Here is a 21,022-nt window from a genome sequence, read left to right as displayed (position 1 = left end):
AGTTTCACTCACTCAGAGATAGTACTTGTATAATATGCACTGCTACAACGTAAGATGTCAAACTTGGTGTCATAGAATGTTCTTTTGGCTCTAATTTAGTGTCACGGCCGCTTTATGACCATCACTGTTGTTTTTCTTCATTACCGACACGTTGTCAAACAACTGTTTGTACATGGAGCAAATCCTTATCTCATTCAATTATTGATATTTAACTCATTTCACAAGACATGTTTAACAAGAGTGTTCTCTCATGAGTAGGAGTGTTGGAAGCTCCATCTGGAAGTGGTAAGGCCATTTTGTTTGGAGTCATGTTAATTGACTCAGAAAAGACTTGAATGTGTAGGAGTATGAGAGGAGGGAAAACGTATACATCGCACTATGATTTTGCCCTGTTTTCTAGTTTGTATTTATGAACTGTGGTAGAAATTTGTGGCGCTACACAACACTTATAAGAAGTTTGTGCTAACATTGTGCAGATCAATCTGACAAGCATTCTTCTGAGAAGCACTCTGTGTAATCATCTCTTTGAGCTGAAGAACCAATAAAATAAGTGCTCCGGAAATTCCCACCACCTGTGATTTGTAGTCAAAGCTTTGTAGCTCATCTGTTTCAGGACCCAAAGTGATAAGAAACGTTAAACACAAGGAGCACTGAAGTACAAGACGAAGGAATCATGGCAGTTTTGGTAACAGATGTGGAATTTCTGAAGTATGTCTAATGAAAATGTAACATTTTTAAAACATGAAATAAGTGACAAAATGACAAGATTTGATATTGTTTTTAGTCTAGCAACTGTTGCTCCTCTGAACTTGCATACACTCTTTATATTGTATTTTACTTAAATGTTTTGTAATTATCTCCAACTTTACTGAGAGAAAATGATAGGTAAAATTAACACTATGACACTGTTGTGGTAGATAACTGATGGTCAGTTCCACTCAAGCTGAAACTGTTTATTTCTAGGAATGAGCAAGTTAATTTATGAGGAACTGCTTATTTTCAAATAACTTCAAATAAAATCTCTGTAGTCACAATTTTGCATGTTGTGACATATTCTGAAATTTAGGAAAAAAATAAAAACTGGACAAGATTTTGGCTTTAAAGAGGCACTATTATGTATTATGTAGGCACATAGTCCTATTTTATAGTACAGTCAAAACCTATGAGGTTTTTTGTAAATTTGAGTGATTATGCACCAAATATCTTGCGTGTAAATGTAACTGAGTTGAGCAGATACATAGTATAATACTGCAATAATGTCTTTGGGTTGTAGTTATTTATTCTGCTTATAGACACAGACTTCAAAGATGTAAGGGTCGATTATCTAACTCAAGTTAAATGCAGTTCAGCATAACAAAGTTGTATTTATCTTTGTTATTTTTGTCAATTCCTGTGCCTTCTTTTTAAAAACAGTTTGATTCTGTCTTGATACATTGACATAAATAGAATATCTAATGTTCCATCAGATATGAACAAAATCTACCTAATTTGTAGCCAGAAAGTTCATACAGGATTTGTCTAGGAGAAAACTTTATTCTGTCAACATTGTGTACAAGAATTTACTTATTCTTGTATATTCAGTGCATGCAAGTTAGAAATTTGAACAAGAGCTGGTCAGTTTCTAAATTACCCATAATAATAATTTGAACGTTTGTACTAAATTAGTAATCATAAGTCAGAGGTCTCCATTAACCTGGATGAAGTAAGGTCAGCTGCTGCCACATGAATAAGTCGAATTAGTGGACATGCATAAAACATTGGACACACTGGATAAGCAACAGACCCAGCATATATGCTTTATTGAGTTAGTTTTTAGTGCTTGTTTAGATCATGTTATATGCAACACTAGTCTACACAATATTTACGGATAATTTTTAGTGTATGTTTTCTTGTTGGAAAAGACAGCATTCATAGCTGCTCAGATCAAGCTGTCTTTAGTTAATATCTCCATAGAATTCATAACATTAAACATATATAGATATGCATTAAAGAGAACAAAGGTATGGGAGCTAAGCATCCCTGAAACTCTTGTAGAGAAGAATATGACCCCACGAACAGTGTCATGGGATATATGCCAGAAATGTACTTTCTAAAGAAGCTTAAAAACTGATAAGACTACAAAACTAAATCTGTTATTTGTACTAGTAAAAACCAAAACCTTGAAGTAAGACAGCTTAAGTAAAAATCGTTTTCTTTTTACACTGGCACAAAGCAGATCACTTAATATCTTTTTCAAGTCTTAAAAGATGCAACAGCAAATCCAAGGACAAAATAAGGAAAAAGAGATTTGTTGACACAAACACAAGCACACATTTATTTAAACACTAATATATTTCCTTTGCCCTGAACTCACATTTAGATTTTTCACAAACTAAGCTCAATCATTCTTGACAGAAAAATTTGATGTAGAGGATCCATACACCCAAGCTGCATGGCTAAGATAAACTGCCACCCTGCAGGTAAATCCATCATCCTCGCTGTCTCCAGCAAATTATTGCCAACCATAACAGAGTCTGTTTTTAATATTTTCTCAAAGGTCAATAAGAAGTAACAACAACACCTTGCTCGTTTAATGGCAACAAGCATCGAGTCACAACCAGCCAGAAGGAAAAAGAAGACTTTTGCCACTGCATGCAGAAAAGTTACCTTTTACTTGTCATCTGCTTTTGAGAGCTACAAGGTCAATGCTGAAAATACAGACAGCACAAAGGCATGAGAAATAATGCAAGCTGGCAGCTTTGTATATATGTTTTTGTTGTACAGCTACTGTACACAGAAAGTTTTTTTTTCTCTGCATCTTTAATTGTACTTCTCCTTTTTCATTTTAACAGAACAGCCTAGAGAAAGAGTCCTGCAGGGAGAGAAATTGACTTCCATTTTTCTTTTTTAGTATTAGTGCGTTAACACAATTAATTAAAATTCAAGCAGCCTCCATGGGCACTGGCAGATTAAATTCTACTCCAGACAGATGTCCAACTTAAAGGAGAAGATTGACCAAATGCAAATCTAAAGATGTCTCCTCTATGCATAGCAATGAGACCATCTGCAAAAAGAACCCAGCGGAGCAGAGCACGTGTGCAGTCAGCCTTCTTAATTTGAAAGCGACCCTAGAATTAAGAATAAAAAATGTAATCCTCCTTGTATCATCTAGAACTTTTTAATTCCTCGTTGAGCAGCTGTTTTTTTTAAGAGACAAATGCTGAAGTTATCTTGACAACATGATAAACAAATGACATTGATCGGATGGTGGAGGAATTATTAATGTGCCATAACTGAGTACAAAATAATTGTGCTGACTGAGATGGAATAACCAACAGCTGCATTTAATGGAACATTTAATTGCACTTAAAGGCTTTCCTAGAATAAGCAGTTGTGATGCCCATAAAATGAAAGTGACTTGATTAGTATGTCAATGAATTTCAGTTTGTCCTCGGAGTTTGCCGTGTGATGTGCTGTATGTTTACTGTTTAAATATGCTGTCAGAAATTATTACTTTAAACATTCCAGCCTGTTTTACTAAATGCATGTTTCCTCTGTCTTAGCACTAATGTTATGAAGATTAAGATTCCCTCAGTGGACCTAAAGCAGAATTAACAAATATTTACCTGCATAGCTTTTGCAAGAGGAATGGAGAGCAGGTGTTTTTTTGTTGTTTTTCTGGTGCTTTTTTTTGTTGAGCAATAACAAAACATCTCTGTATTGCTGTCTACTAAACAATCCATACCCCTTAAGATTTTGCACATCTTGTCACAAGCATTGATGTACTTTATATGAATGTTACTCGAGAGACCAAGACAAAGTAGTGCATATTTATAAAGTGAAGGAAAGCTTATACAGAGTTATAACATGCTGATCAATACATACCTGAACAGTGATTTGCATTTATATCCAACAGTGTCAGAGATAATTTAATTTGTAATTAGTATTTCATAAAAAAATGGGGAGATTTTGGTATAACAGCAAATATATGAAGTAGACATGGGAGAAGGTGATCTAGAAAAAAACTGAATTTCTGAAAACAAACACTGCAACAATTTCATTTTCCAGTTGCAAAAATCTGGTAGGAACATAAACTTGCAGATGTATTGAAGTGAAAGATGGTTCTTTAAAGTACTGACCAAGAATGATGTCACAGTTTTTAGCTTTTATCTTGAAAAACTAGTAAAAACCATTGATATATTTCCTTCTGCTTTACAATTATGTGCCAAGACATCAACAACAAATATGGATGTTGTTGGGACAAGATGTGAAAGGTCAATACCATTTATCCTTTTTACAAAGCAATTTATGTTTTTGTTTTTTTTTTCAACTTTACTCCACCCCTGTCAGCAATAATGTCCATGTCAATGTGCTATTAAACTAGGAATATGCCTTTTCAGGTAATGTCTCCCATGCTGAACTTCTGCTTTCCAATAATCCAATAATTACAGTTGCAATCAGGATCTGAGAACATTAATTTAGTAATTTTTACAAGTTAGATTTATCTCTGCAACACACACAGATAATGACTATGAAATTAAAAACACTTCTGTGACGAGGAGTATTTCACCAATAAAAGCAACAATTTTAATCTTTGCCCTGTGCTAATTTAGTGATGGAGTTCCCAGTTGCTTTTGTTTTTATGAAAATTTAACAGAAAAAAAAAGTGTTGAGATCCACTGATTATATTTATATTTCTCTCAACTTCGGCGTTCAAGTATGACTTGAATGCAACTCATTTTTAAAATCACTTGTCTTAAACTGATGTATAGCCATAAACAAACTTAACTTTTTTAACTTTTTTTTTTAAAAACACAGGGATGACTTTTAAAACCATATATTTTGGAACCTTTGAAAGGGCCATTGCCTTGGAAACAGAAAATGCCTGCAAAGCTCGATACAGTAAAGTGTATTAACCTGCACTTTTCTTCTGATGTAGCCCTCAGGCCTCCCTCTGCTAGTTGTGTTTAATCACACTGATCAAGCTCTGAATCAAGATGAAGAAGGCCTGAGGGCTGAAACATTGATTAAATTAAGTGGAATGCATACGGAGCTGGAGTGTGACACTTTCCTCAGTTTTTTTTGTATTTCCCAGTTAGGCACCAACATACTACAGTCCTTGATGTGTTGTACTTGATTTTTTCCCCCGCACAAATTTAAAAAATGAACATTACACAGCTGTTTTTTTTCTACTTCATTTCTCCTGCTGATGCAAATAGACCTGCATTTGGGCACAGTTCTCCCATCAGAAAGGTTACAGACACACTGAAATGAACGCCTACATTTCTCCCCTGAGTTCAGGCATTTTTACTTTATCTGCTAGTTGTTTAATATTTAGAGTAAAATGTAGCTTTGATTTCAAATGTTAGAATTTAGTAAGTTAATGAAATCATTAGATTCACTGAGCTTGAGCTGAAATGTAAAGTGAAAGGCTAACAAGTCAAATAAAATAAACTCAATACAACAAAATGATGTAGCCAATTGGGTATAAATAACAAATGCAAAAATCTTAAACCACAGAAAAAGTTCTTTTCTCACCAGTCAAAATGAACAAATGATAGCTTAATCTTGTGCCTTGCCAAGGTAACACATCACTTGGCCGTTAACACATTTGACTGATATCGATGGTTCACAGGGACATTTATTATTTAACAATGGAAGGACCTCAATATTATTATAGGACCCATTAGACGAGAAGATTTTACTGATGAAGATTCAGCACCACTCCAAATTCCTCATATAAATAATTCCACAGTACGACATAAAATGTTACAGGGAGCGCCTGTTGTTGTTGGATGTTTAAGCAACAATGGATTTCAAATAGCTGCTTTTTATGCCTACTGGAGGAAAAGAAAGAACAAGACAGCATTAATATTCCATGGTAATCATCCCTCATCTCAAAAGTGCCTCATTTGCTGCACCTTCAAGGATTGTCGTTCGCTTAATCACAGCAGAATTGGGAGATGGGTAAATCCACATTTCCATTGGTGATATGTTTTGTCAGCTTATTCCTTCTTTTAGAATTTTTCAAGTTGTAAACCTATTTTGTTGCCATGGCTTATGCTCGACACGAAGGAGAAAAGGAGAAGGAAGAAAAAAGCAAGAGAAAGAAAATAGAAGTTGGTGGTTGCCTTATAAATAGATAAAGAAAAGAAAAAAATGCCAGCACATATTGGAATTTAATTTTGTATGTGGTCTTATAATCGCAAAGGAGAAGAAATCCTCATTTTTTCAGGAAGTACCAGTGACTTGAAAAGGTGCAATGGGAGTAAATATAACAGTGTATATTTTTGTTGTTGCTTTTTGTGCTTCACTTCTTCAGAGGTAAATAGCAGGAGGCATTTAATTTGTGACGTTGAATGTTAAAATTCGGATTAATGCTACAAGATTTCAAGCAGCTATTTCAACCATGTAATTGTTGGGGTGCGGAGCCGCATCTAAAACATTTTCTAAATTGTAAATCTTGCTGAAATGTAAACAGGCAGAAGATTCAGGGACAAAAAACATTTGTCTACCATCCTGTAAAATGGAAAACAAAATACATCTGTAAAGATTTTTAAATACTTTATCTTTTAGATAACAGGCATGCTTAAGATGTTCCCTTTTTTGGCATACATGTTTGTCCCTGAAAGTGTGCTTCAGCAGGCCTCTAATTTCTTCTACTTGAGTTTTACTTTGACTGGCAAATGAGGTGTGACACCACATGACTGACTGAACACTCAAGAATGGCACTGCAAATTAGAATAGACATTCCCTTTCACACCTCTTCGTTGCCAATAATTTTGTCTTCAAATTTTATCTTCAGTGCACAAGAGCCTAGACTCTTAACGATCTATTATGAAGGTGAGCAAAAATGTTCCTGTGAAAATGCAGGTTCTGTAAAACCTCAACAAAAAAAAGCCCTGTGGATAAAGTCTTTTCATGTCCTTGTCTCATCTCTTCTGTTCAGTTGCATATAACACCCTAACTCATACCACACAATGTTTGACAAATGACGGTGGCTCTCAAAGGAAATTACTGAAATGGAAGGACTGATTCATCACACTGTGTTAAAGCAGTCCCATTTTTTAGCCCTCCTATCTCTTTTTTTTTTTTCATTTTTTTGATTATTTTCTTCCACTGCTGTGTTGAGTCCTGAAGGGTTTGAGGTCAGGCATTCATGCTATTTAAATATGTTATCTCATACAACCAGAGAACCCACATTCTCCTTAAAGGCTGCTTTGTTTTGGCATCTGACTTTATTGGGGTAAAGGAAGGGAGCCATATTTGGAATAACAGTGGCAGCTGATGCTGTGAATATCTCACATCAGTCACCTGAAGATGCGTAAAACAAATGCACCGCTAAGGGCTTTTTTCTCTGTTTATCTTAATCAGGGGGTTTTTAGCAGCACTCTGGTTCAGGGGTGGCAGCCAAATCAGCTCACCCTCCCCTCCCAAGTCACTTTAGAGAAAGTACAATTTTATCTCTGATGGACTCTATAGTGGAGCGTCACAAAGGATACATCAATGAAAAATGGGTTGCAGTTAAAAAAAAAAAGGGGAGACAATCTAGTTTTTCAAGCCCCTTGTAGCTGGGTCTGAAAGAGGAGAATAGAATTATGTGTCTACTTTTCAAACAGAAAGCTAAGAGATCCTAATGTATGTTTCCACCCACTCACAACATCATGTTCCAACAATGTACTGTTATGTGTAATAGAAAATTATGGATGATAGAACGATGATAGAATACTGAATAACGTTAAGAGGTGCATATGCTACATATTTCAGTGTTATGTTAGAACTGAACATAAACTTTCTTTCCATTTTAGTTTGTTCTAATCTCTCTTTTAGAGCTGAAGTCTAAAATGGATGAACATTTATTTATCATTATATATTTTATTGAGAGACTAATCAATCGATCATAAGGAAATATTTTTTTCAAATCTTACTGGTGACACTATGAAGTAGCATTTAGAAGAATATGCACTCCTTTGTTAGACTGATCATGTTTATTTTTCATATTTTATTCATTGTTTGTTGTTATTTATCGTTATGTTTATTAACATATTTATTTAATCTGCAAGCCATGTAGGACCTATACAAATGTTGATACCGTGGATACGCGATTCAAAAACAGGCTTTAAAATCATATATGTGAACTCTGGCATAAAACGCATTAAGATCTGACCTGCTCGCCTACCTTTCAGGTTATAAGTGAAATGTGAGAGTATTAAGTAGAATGAAACAAAGGGGCAACTACAGAGTAAGATAAATGGGTTAGCACAGTATGTTAAGCCCAAAGCTTGAGTTTTCAGTGTCTCAAATGCAGGTCTTTCAGCCTGAGCAGATCACCATGGTAACTTAGGCTTCACACCAATTCAGAGGACGTAACCCTCTGATTTTTGGAATTCAACTTTGTTGTAAGACGAAAGTGCCCTTTTACTTATTCCTCACACTGAGGTACCATATTGCCATCCCACTGTGTGCTTTCAAATAGCATGTGGGCGTTGCAGAATCAGAAGTGCTACCATAATGTTAAAAGCGTTTACGTTCCAGCATGTAGGTTTCACCCAAAATGGCTTTGGGTTGGTAGTGCCATTTATGCTGTCTTTATTACATTAATGTAGACTCCGATCCAGAATCTGGTCTTTCAGCTGGAAGATTAGAAAGGTACACCCAAGCCATAGCCAAGTACTGACCTCAAATGGACAACAATGAACATTTAATTGTAGTTTGAATAATCAGACAACATGGTATAAATATTAAAGTGTATTGTTTTTTGCTGATGGCATTTTCTTAGCAACTATTTTTAAATATCAAACATAAATTGTGTTTGTATTGCAACATAAAGCTGCTTGTATTGAAGGAAATACACAAATTAATGCAATAAAAATACAGACTAACAGTAGTTGGACTGCAACAGCACTGAACCTAAAAAGCTATAAGCATGAATAATGACATTCATATATTAAAGTTCAATAATGTAAATGCCACAATGCTAATGTGAAGCTGACCAAAAGCTTAGATTATGATCATGGTTACCAACATCAGGAAGATAATCTAAGAGTTGAGGACAGACATGTTTAAATGAGCATATTTATGAGCAAATGTTAATGGGAGAAATATTAAGTTCTCCCATTTTTGTTTTAGGAGAAAATTATTTTTAAAATGACATACAAAAGCAAAGAACCACTCTCCTTGGCACAATTAACCAGCCCCATACCTGGGTGGGAAAATCTCACAACCAGAAACTTCACAAATTCTATTTAAACATAATTGTTTTTTTTAAAAAGGACACCGATCTCATTGTACACTAAAAAGGTGTTGTCATATAAAAATGTAGTTTTAATTTGCAACTTTTCTGTCAATATTTCAGACAGTGCTTTCTAAAGACAGGTGTCTGTGAAGCAGAGTTTAATTGACAATTTGGCCAAAATTAAATGCAAGTTACATGACCAAACAGAATTGAACATCGGTAAATAAACCGGAAAAAGACAGGTTACAGGTACAATGTGACATTACTGACTAAATATGCTAAAACTCTGTATATAGTTCAAAATGACTAAGTGCTAGGCTGTATGTCACAGCAACTGAAACTCCCATGATTAAAGAACCAGAATGTTCTACATATAACAAATACTGTTTTTATATTTTTTATTTCTGTCTGAATGCCATTCTGAAGGTAAAACTGATCTGAGCTCTTTATTTAACAGCTCTGTTTACTAGAGAATGTCTCCTCTTCACCAACATCTCATAAAATCTTTACTGATGGTATTTTCACAATAACATTTTTTTTTCATTCATTCTTAGTGCTTCACAGACATAAAAATCTAACAACACGCACAACTATTGCATTCACCACCAATTAAATCCAGTAAATAAGTGAATATTTATGGAGAAAGTCTTAGAGTATAAATATAGATTATTCAGTGAGGTCAGAGAATATTTCTGTTGAGCATCCAGTCTCAAACTGTCACTGCTTCAGCAGATACAGTCAGGGAAAGGAAATAGGCAGAGGAAGCCAGCAGTGCTTCAGATTGGTGTGGCAGAGAGTTATTCTTATTATCTTCATTTTGTGACGTTAATCTGTTGTTTACCGCAAGCAAGTGTAAGCGCAATAAAGCCCTGTGCGAGAAACATTTCCTCAGAATCCCTAAAAATGCTGGTGAGAAAGACAAACCGAGCTTATTCTGTTTATGTGGTTGGATAACAACTGACACAGTGATGAATGTACTCATCTCAAAGTTATTAAGTAGTAAAAGATATAGTGATATTTATATCATCAACATATCTTTATATGCAAAGCAGGCTGTGCCATATGTGAGCTTATGAAAGCACACATGAAAAAGAAGCTTGCTCACTGAGGATGCTTATATCCTAAAGTCTCACATTAAAATATGACAAAGGTTAGGTAATGTGATGCTTGTAAGGAGACTAGGAAAGCTACTGTAACAAAAAGCACAGCTTCTGCAGCAAAACAGAAAGTAGTGGAAAGTGAAATAAGATACATGCTTGAAAATGATGTTGCTTAGTAGAGATTACCACATATGATCTCTTCTTCTCTATGTGGCGTCTAAGACTGTGTTCACCAGGAAGGGTCTGCTTAAATTGTGAGTAAATCTCATTTATTGAAAGAATACAGGAAAGTTACACAATAAACTGTAAACATCTAGAGATACACACTTGATTAACTTGACCAAGTGTAAGTTGGCCAAGTGAGTGAGCTAAGACAACTGTCACTTACCCAGGGCACCTAATTTTTGGCTAGGATGTGTTGTCACTGATAGCATTTGCTACCAGTGACAACTTTGTAACAAGTCTGGTGGGATACTACTTTAGTTTCTGTACAAACTCTTGGTACCTCTCCTGTTCAGCCTTTTAGAAACAATGATTAAATATGTTTGGTCAACTTCCTGTCAACAGGTTTTTGAAAGCATTAAGGTTCTATTTCCTGTTATGACAGCCCCCAGAATGGACCATCCATTTGAGGAGCAAAATGTATGCAAGTGATGTTGGCACAGGTGCTGTGCTGTTGTACTGTGACAGAAATGGTGTTCAAGCTCTTATGACTTTATCACCCAGGATTTGTACCAATGAAACTAGTGCATGAGTAAAAAAGTAACGCTTTCTCTTGTCCGAGCACTATGACATGTTGCTGTTTAAGACCAGTGTTACATTGTCCAAATCACAGATTAATTAAAATGGGTTGTTGCTTTTGCAGCATAAAGTGGTCTGACTGCCAGGTGACAGATGAATTGTCTTGATCCCAGTGATTTTCAAAGTTGGGGCTACCAGGGGGCGCTAGAGAGACCTCAGAAAGTTGGAAGGAAGAAAAAAAAAATATTGAAGATTGGAGATTAAAGATGGAAATAGCCTTTATTGTCCCACAGAGGGGAAATTCAGGAAAATGTTATTTGCTATCAAATTTATCAATTCGCTTTGCTCCTCACGCTAGCATACCAAGCATGGATTGGAAAAAGACAAGAAAAAGGCAGAAGGAGCTGTCCAGCAGCCTTGCTTTGGAGGACAATGTTGCAAAAAGCAGGAACTATGGAAACTAAATCAAATTTGATGGGATTAATAGAAAAAATATTACATATTTTCTTATCAAAAGACAAGACAATATGTTGTAGTGGAAAATTTAATCTGGTTATATATTAATAATCATTTTATTAAAGTCATAATAAATTACCTGATAAAATTTCCCACCACAGAACTCATTGCCAAGGAAAATCAGAAGGTATGAGACAGCATTATGCTAAATAAATGTAACAATTATTGAATTGAAAATAAAATTGAGAAAAAAATGTAAAACTATGTTTCTTTGCAAATTTTGTAGAATTGTCTGTAGGTTTGCAAAAGGGGTCACCAGTCACAACCTATTGCCATTTTGGGAGGCCATTGCCTGGAACAGTTGGAAACCCCTGAGGAGCCCATTGCTGTTATGGAGTGTTTCATCATTTTTTTTTCCCTTTAATGAAAGTTGTCCTCACATTGTAATTCAATATTTGACATTGTATATTTTGTATCAAGGATAAAAACAAAAAAATGACAACTGCAGATGTACACAATTTTCTTGGCAAATCTATTCAGTAATGAATTGATTGCCTCATTAAAGGTGTGGTCTACAATTTCAAAGAACATTAGATGAGATCTTAAAGTGTGCACACTTTTAATGGTTAATTAATCAAAAGCACAACAAAAGTAACTCTAGTTTATTAGTCTGTGTGTACGACGTAGAATTTCAATGTGTCTCACAAATTCTGATTAGGTACGTTTTTTTACAATCATACTAAAATGTTTGGAGCAGGTCAAAGTTTCCCTATCATTTGCTATTTGTATGTCATAAGGTGTTTGTGATTTATTAATCACAAACACCTTATGGTTTTGATTCTTCCTCAAGAGATGGAACACAATTAGAAGCATGACTATAGACCAGTCTAGTGATACGCATAACTCGAAATGTGACATGGAGAATCTGTTGTATATTTGATAAATTGGATGATAAGAGTAATGTCAGTCTACTAAAGTTAGTGGGTAATATCGTTTAAAATATAACTGTTCAATGAGTCGAGTCTACACAAGACGTGTTTTAGCTAAATACAAAAAGACAGTAATAGTATTGCTCTCAAATGTCTAGAAAAAAAAGTACATTTATGAAATTAAAAAAAAGCTACATGTGCTGATCGTAGGGTTAGTGACAAAGTACCTCATGCCCTCACACTGGTCATGATTTTCAGTGCTTCTTATTAAGCAGCTGATTCTGACCAGCTGGAATGTATAAAGAAACACACAAGTATGTACAAATAATACAAAGGCTACTTGTGAAGCTGGTTTCATTCAAAGACTAATCACAAGTAAAAAAAAAAAAAAGATCCAACAATGGGTGTAATTTAAAGCTGGTATAAACTAATTGTGTTACTGTCTTCAGCAGAAACCCAGTGGGAAGAAGGCTTTTACCTTGATGGCAGTGGAAGCAATCTGGATGTGGTGCAGCTTGTGCAAGGTGCTCTCTCTGTCAATGAAGTAGGAGGCAGCCAGCTGGTGCAGAGCTTCCAGCGTCACAGCTGTGCCGTTGGATTCACTCGCTTCAGACGTCCGACTCAACTTTCTCTTGTCCACAAAAATCATTAAGGACTCTTCCCCTACAGGCGCAGACACAATCAGTGACACATACACTAGCTTCATTCTTTATGAGTCATAACCCTCTGAACACATAATATTTTTAATGTAGATGAACTAACCTGAGCACATCTAGCGGGCCATCATACAGAAATAGAAACATAAAGGTGTGAGAACACCTTAAAATCCAAACGTGTTAATTTTATTTCAAAATGTCAATTTAATAAGTGCTGCTAAAATGCATAAACCAAGACACTTCGTGGAACACATATTTCAATAAAAATGAGCAAAAGCTCTCAGAGGACAGTGCATTGATAGATTGTGTAAGGAGTGGAAGATCGATAGAAAAAAATCTGTTCTAATGGGATTAGGTTTTATGGGAAAAGTGGTTTTTGTTTGCAGAGACACCAGATTATTGGTGATAGTTGATTGTTAACATGTCTGCAGCAAAACAGTTCCTCTCACTTAAAATAATATATGTATGTATAATAACATGTATGCATTCAATAAAATATGATTTTACTCATGAGTTTGCAGTGTGGTTTTTGTATTTCTCCTTATTTCACACATTTCATTGTAGAACAATCTCTTGTGTAGTGTAGAATTTGCATGGCCGATAGCAGTTTAAGCTTTCCATAGGGTTTGACCTGAAGATGCTAACTGTGACCGTTTCTGATTTTATAAAACATAATATTGTAATGTTCTGCAGGTTCTTTGACAGAGGTAGAAATTGTGGATACAATTTAAAATGAAGAAATAACAATATATTTTCCTTTTTATGCAGAGTAGGAGAAATGGCGGCTATTTACTTTATTTTTAATGAACAAGAAAGAACATTAAATGCATCTTGGTTGATGCAGTTCAAAAGCCCAAATTGTGGGACTTCTTATTTTTACTGTTTTTAGAGGAATTGGAAAAAGGATTTTTTTTGTGTGTTTGTCTGATTTGCCTATATTCAATCAGAGGACAAACTTCCTATTTCAAAATTTGACTGACTTATTTATTTTATGAAATTATCAGTTGTAATTTTGGTGCTCATATGTATTTAAACATAACTTTTTTGTATCTTGAAATATGTATTATAAAGTTCTTTTGAAAAATTTTGTTTATTGCTCATTATGAAACTTTTCTTTGCTCTTCAAAGAGAACTTGAAGTTTTGTAGTGCTGATTTATTTATTAATTTTTGTTTTGTAGGAACTAGATTATCCTCTTTATGAAGCAAAAACACAACTGTACACTCAAGCCAGCAGCTTCATGTTGTTCCACTGATCTACAAGTGGTGGTTCTTTGCCAGAAAATGAAGCAACACAAGCAGCAAAGCAAGCTGAGAGCTTGCAGTTTTGGATGGATATGCAGGATTTGAAACACTTGATCTACTGATCTACTTTATTCTCTGGGTGTCAGAAAATGCTGGGATGATGTGACATACTAGCTGCTGTGCCATAGTGACACAAAGGAGTGTTCACAAATATCAAATAATGTTAAACGTAAGAGTTTCCACAATTTATATTGAGAAAAGACAAAATCCCAGAATCTTTCCTTTGGGACTGGAGCCTGAAAATTAGGAAGCAATTTGGTGTTCAGAGCCTGTACATAATCATTATGTACAGGCTGTACATAATGTACATAATCATTATGTACCATCTCTGACGGATTGTGGAGACACAGTTTCTAAAAGTATGTCCTCCCAAAGTGCCATTTAAGAGCAAAGTAAATAAAACATAATTTCCATTTGTAGTAAACACATCATAATATCTGAAAGACAAATTGAAAGATGACATAGAAAAATTTTGTATTAGAATAAAAAAAAATTGTAGTCATCTTATGGGGTACCATAAAAAAATCAACAAAAAAAACACATTTGTCCCTTTGTAGATTTCTTCTGCATATCTGTTGCACTTAAATGTTTGTAATTCTAATTTTTCATTTCATTTGTTTGTGTTTAGTTGCTGATTTCTTATAATCCAGTTCAGTTCCAATTTATTCATTTTAATTCAGTTAATTTCAGTAAAGTAGTCTAAGTTGATCCTAGTTATCAACACAGACATACTGTATGTTCCAGTGTTTTTTTTCTGTTTTTTTCACCTTGTCAGGATGTGTCATTTCACCACATATTTGGTGGACTCTAGAGTAAAATCATCTGTGAAAATTACTCTCACAAGCACATTTCAACTTTACGTACAGTCCACTTTAATCATGTGACATGGTGATTGTAGAGGACTGGCCTCTACTCTCTCCCCACCACCAGCTAAAGAGATGAAGGAGGATGAGTGCAATTACACCAGTACACATGGTATATGGGTTTACATACCAAAATGCTATTAAACCATGCAGTTTTTTAGTCACATTTTTTTCAACAATTAATCAAAATTTCAAGCATTAAAAGTCCCAGCCCCAATAATTTATCTTTACAGAATAGGAAGCTGAATTCACATTGAACTAGAAACCCTGCAGCACATAGGTACATAACTGGCAATAACAAAGGAATGTGACTTGTGTATTATGAATTAGGTTTAGTATTGTACATATTTAATGAAAATAGAGTTAACATCTTTTTAGTTACAAGAATACGCACCATGTTTTTTGACAAGTCACTTTGAAATATTAAACTTCTACAGGGGATCCGTAAAACAGGACAGAGGTAATGCGGTGAGCTGTTTGTCACGCTGCAGAATTTGTTTATCTCCCTTATTTCCCAGCAAATAATGGGCAACATTGCAATTTACTTTTTAATACTGCTGGTATTCATCATTTGAGAGTTTCCACACAAATACAAAAGGATGAAAGGAGTCAGCAGAGGAGCGAAAGGGAGGAGACAATGCACACGATAGCCTCAGACGCTGTGCTGAACATTGCAGTACTCTGGCTAACTTAGATCTATTGTTCTGGAAAGGATCCAGTGGCAGTTTATTTCAATACATACATCAAAGACATTTGTTTTGCATGTTTAATAACAAAATATGAGTCCAAACAATTTCACGCTGGAGGAGCTATCTCTTCTTTTTACGAGCACAATGAAAGCTGTTCCAGTTTATCCATTGTAGCATTTTGAAATTAAAATAATTTTAAAAAGATTTTTTTATATGTAAAATCATTTATCTTAAAGTTGAAGAGGAAATGGAACTGACAATGCTATCAATTGCTATGAATGTAATTTATTCACCTTTTTTATCCAATTCAATTGGCAATTTCCATCGAATGTGTATTGTGCTTTATTTGTTTTCATGTTTATGTCAGTTTCTCAAGTTTAAGCAATGGTGAAATGTATAAAATCATCAAACTGTATTTCTTTAAAAACTGTATAAAAAGGAGGTGTTCTTCCACGTCTCAGTCATATAAAATCCCCATCTCCGCTCTGTTTGTCCCTGTTAGTTAAGGCAGGTCAGTAACAGCAAAGAAAAACGCTACCCGTCTTGTTTTATTTACCTCCCAGCATTGCGGAAAGCAGGAAGTGGGTTCCGTATTTCCTGATGAGGTTGTCAGTGATGGCCCTGAGACTGGGCCTCCTGCCCAGCTGCCTAATGGTCTGCAGGAACTCTGGGTCCAGCGGCAACGAAAAGCCATTGTTTTCTTGTCTCTCCAGGGCCAAGCTGTTCACCTTCCAACGGCCAAATTCCCTGCAATATCACACAAACGCATGCACTGTGTGAGTGAAGGATACATAACACAAATTTTATGAATGTAGCATGGAGGCTGATTTGAGAGCAGGTTACAAGAAATAGGCAAATGTCACATGGAGGCTTGCACAAAACACTTTTCTTTATTAAAATCACAAAGCTATAACGGTTACAGGCTTTTTTTTTGAAAAAAAAAAAAACACAGTAAAGAGTATTTTGTGCTTATCTGGGAAGGAGTCGGGTATATTGTTTTACTTTTGAAATAAGCAGGTGAAAGCTGATCACATTGAATCCTGCAGTCAAGAGCCTGTCTAGCAAGGTGAGGACTTCTAAGTGAATCTCATGTGCAACGACTTTATATGAACAATCCAATGTAGTTTCAAGGTGCCACTCAGGGAACTGGATTGCACCATGGTGGGAAAAAAAAGTGTTTTGAAGCAATTTTAAATAATAGCTCTATCTTTCTCATCTTGCATCAGCTTTTGAGGCACTGTGGTCAGAAAAGGCTACAATCATGGATGGAGTCTTGCTGCTTTTGGGGGCCTCTGTTGGACTGAGCTGGCTTCATATGTGGTTTATTGAAATTCAGCCTGGCCCTGGTGTATGCCAACTGCATTTATCATCCAAGTGCAGACTGAATGCTGCTTCTTGATGCGTAGATTAGCACTATTCAAATACAGCCGGTAACAAACATGGTTCTTTCAGCCTAGCAGAAGAAATATCCACGACCTTTGAATTGGTTCTGGCAAGATAACCTAGCTTTTGATCAAAGACGTAAAAATAACATATTACATCTTTCCAAGTGTTCTCTCTTTGCAAATTTTCAATAGGTGGAATTTAAATAGAAATAGAATATAAATAGAAGCCTTGTTGTAGAGCCACACACAAATTGAGCTCAGAATTGTTCATAACCCTGTCACATTTAGTTCAGAAATGATTTTTGTTGAACCATTAAGTTTAATTTTTGATATCTAAAAATTATTTAACAGCATAAAAGGAGCATCGGTCAAATATGAGTAGTTGTGGATATTTTACACTATAAAAAATGGCATGTCAAAATTTTATACCCTTCTCAATACCCTTCTTAATAATTAATATTACCATTGCAGTAATATTTTTGCTCCCTCTCTATCAGAATCAAGTCAGGATTTTGTCTAGACAACTCCAAAATATTAATATTTCCATCAAGTACAAGAAACTTGTTGGTATAAATCTGTTTGGACTTTATACATGAATACAAACAGAACACAGCTTGTATTTGACTTCAAAATGTAATTTCATGTGGAAAATTGAATGTCATTGAGCAAAGATCATCACAATGACTGCATACGAGGCAAATGTCTAGGATGTAAACAATTCATGGCCAGGTCATCACATCAGGAACATCATATCTCAATATACAGACATCCTGTTAGCAATGTTCTGAGATTCTGTCTTGATTTAATCTATTTTTTTTAACAATAAGCAATTTCTTTTTCAATAAGCAAACCTCTGTAGTCTCAGTCTCAGAGTAAAAAGAATTACTAACTAGCACCTATCTCTTATTGCATCTTGCAAACAATACATTACATTAATCAATACGTTACTTTATTTAACAGCTGCAAGAATGTTTTTTATGGCTAGTGTTGAAACAAGGCCAGCCTTCAAAAGTGCTGACCATGATCATCAATATATGCTCTTTGATGGCCTTCAGAGGGGAGCTTTATTGTTTGTTGTATTTCATAATTGTCCATCTCATGCATTGGATAAAATATCTGAAAGAAACTTCTTCTCTAATTCAGTACAACTATGGACAATCCTAACTGTAGAAAATAGATGGATGCCCCCAACAAGCCAAAATACAACCATTAGATGCTTTTGTAAGCAAACCTTTAAAGAATACTTAAGAAAAAATTTTATGCAGCTACTTTGTAGATCCAAAATGCTGATGCTTTACTACATGTCTTGCTTTTGAATGCTTTACAATTCTTCGCATTAGATTTCACCTTTTTCTGCCAAATAACGTCAAATCTAGCATTTATTCTCCTGTGAAATCTTGTCTTTTTATAAATTCTTATGGAACATTTGGCTCTTGGGCTTCATTAGCTTCTTGACACCATTAAAGTGGACATTCAAGGGCACTAGACTGAACAGAGTAGTAAATGTTTAACAAAATCTAACACTAAAACCTACAGTATTCCATGAGCTGGATACAGCCACGCATTCATAAGGAAAAACAATTCATGTAAATAAGCTGTTCTACATCATTAGTCAGATAAGGACTAGCAAAAAACAAAGATAATACAAAAACTGAGCAATCACCACCTAATTTATGCCTAATCATTGCAATCTAAGATAGATAAAGTCAAGAATACTAATATACAATTTACAATGTTCATAAATAATCTGATAAAATATTTTAATATTCATTTTTCAACCTTGTTTATTTTACTTTGTTAAAAAAAATTGAGCCAAATAAAAAAGGTGATGTCATACTATAAGAAACACCAGTTATGACAAATACATTTGAAATGTTGTGACTTGTTAAACATATTTATATATTCACAGACACAATATTTTAACAAATGCATAACCATACCCACACAACCTATTCAGAGGCACATTTCTCATGTCCAAAAAGCTCACACAACAGACAGCTCACAGCTGTCCGTGTGCTGCATTTGGGGTTCTATATTCCTCAAACTTAGAATTTTACTCCAGAATCTTGATTCTTTTCTCTGCTTTTTGTATTTAGGGACTGTTTTGCATTGGACCAAGGAACTTTCTCAGAGGTTAATGATCTAAGAACACGAGTTTCATTTATCTCATAACTGAAACTCATGTTCTCTTTCTAGTGCCATATCTCATCTTCCCTTCACTTCTTCTTCATCATTTTGGAACCAGCATCAGTCAAACTTACTTCTGTAGTTTGCAGCCTAGTATTTTTTAGCTATATAGTAATTCTCTCTCAAGTCAAGTTTTTATGAGTCATACCAGTAAAATCATATTTGTATTTGTTATAGCTACATATAAACCTGCACAGCAATGATTTCTTTATTTTATTTGATTAGTCATGGTTCCAGTCAGTTGTACATGCTCAACTCTCGTTGACATCGCAGCATTCAAAAGGTAAGTGGACAGCTGTGTGTACAGCATTTTATATTGTTTCTGTGCGGATAAAAATATTTCCTCTTAGTGGTACTAATTTTGACACCGCTACGTGGATAGCGGATTATCCTACATTTAAAGAGTTGGTAAAGAGAGTTGGTTTGAGAAAAGTGATGAATAAAAGCCTCAGGAAGGTGATTTTAAGAGTTTCACAAAGTCAAAAAAGTTGCTACTGAGGGCTAAAAACTAAAACTAAAAACTTGGTATCAATGTGTTATACTAGAGTAATTAAAAATATACCTTTATTTTCAGAGGCATGTCGGCTGTTCATTTAAGCTTCTCCTTTTAAACATTTTTCTTTATTGAAAAATATATTACGGCATCCGTGTGATCTTTTTATTTCTGTCTGTTACAGAACATGCAGAATTAGGAAACGCTGGCAGTCTTCTCAAGGTCTCAGATATGAGAAAAGTATGAATATAAGGACTACACACTGAGGCTGCTGTTTACATTTACTAAAACTAATCACACAAGATGAAGACACCTTGAAATGTCAACTTCAAGACCAAATCAAACATCATCTCCACAAAAAATGGCCTTGTATAACTTTATAAAAGTGTCCTGGGTATAGTGCAAAAAACTATTTAACCTCTATGTTATACTCTAACCTTATTTTAGTAGAATCACTCAACTGTACATATCAATATGTGGGCATTTTGTTTTCTTTCCTTTGCTCTTTACATTTTAAGTATGTCATTCTGGTAGTCAAACACAAGAAAGGTAGAGAGCTTTACTGCAACATTGTTCTTTAGAAACAAAAACTTGAAAAACAGCCTGTAAGGAATACAGCTTTTATAGCTTATGAGTGCATTTCCTAAAACTTGAAAAAAATAGCAGTTTTACTGTGAAAATTGCAGATTGTTGGAAATGTTTTCACTAAAGAAACAAATCTGTTTTGACTCTTTCCTCTCTAAACTCCAGAGAAAAACACTCAATGTCACTCATGAAAAACATGCACACCCCCACATCGTCCAACAGCAAACATCCAAACAAAGCAGCAGAAAAAACTTAGCTATTTCCCAGAATATGACACCCCCCATGGGTGTGGGACTGCTGCCAATCAATTCCTCACCAATAACAATGCCTCCCCCCAAAGAAAACTACAAATAGAAAACAGCTCATTAAGGCCTTTTCATGTCGGTGTTTCTCTTTAACGAGCAGCCATTAGTGTTTGTGT

General features: G+C 35.0%; 1 protein-coding gene across 2 annotated transcripts in view; it reads right to left on the bottom strand.

The window, feature by feature from the left end:
- The window catches only part of brinp3a.1 (bone morphogenetic protein/retinoic acid inducible neural-specific 3a, tandem duplicate 1), a 68,184-nt gene that overhangs the window by 22,128 nt on the left and 25,034 nt on the right, over positions 1 to 21,022 (bottom strand). For both annotated transcript variants that reach the window (XM_028028710.1, XM_028028712.1), the window contains 2 exons: positions 16,508 to 16,698; positions 12,919 to 13,103 (listed from right to left, as the gene is read on the bottom strand). In XM_028028710.1, coding sequence (XP_027884511.1) covers positions 12,919 to 13,103; positions 16,508 to 16,698 — 376 coding nt within the window. The remainder of the gene's footprint in view (positions 1 to 12,918; positions 13,104 to 16,507; positions 16,699 to 21,022) is intronic.

The sequence above is a fragment of the Xiphophorus couchianus genome, chromosome 9 (genome assembly GCF_001444195.1).
Source record: "Xiphophorus couchianus chromosome 9, X_couchianus-1.0, whole genome shotgun sequence".
Classification (NCBI taxonomy): domain Eukaryota; kingdom Metazoa; phylum Chordata; class Actinopteri; order Cyprinodontiformes; family Poeciliidae; genus Xiphophorus; species Xiphophorus couchianus.
This window is presented reverse-complemented; position numbering and strand designations above follow the sequence as displayed.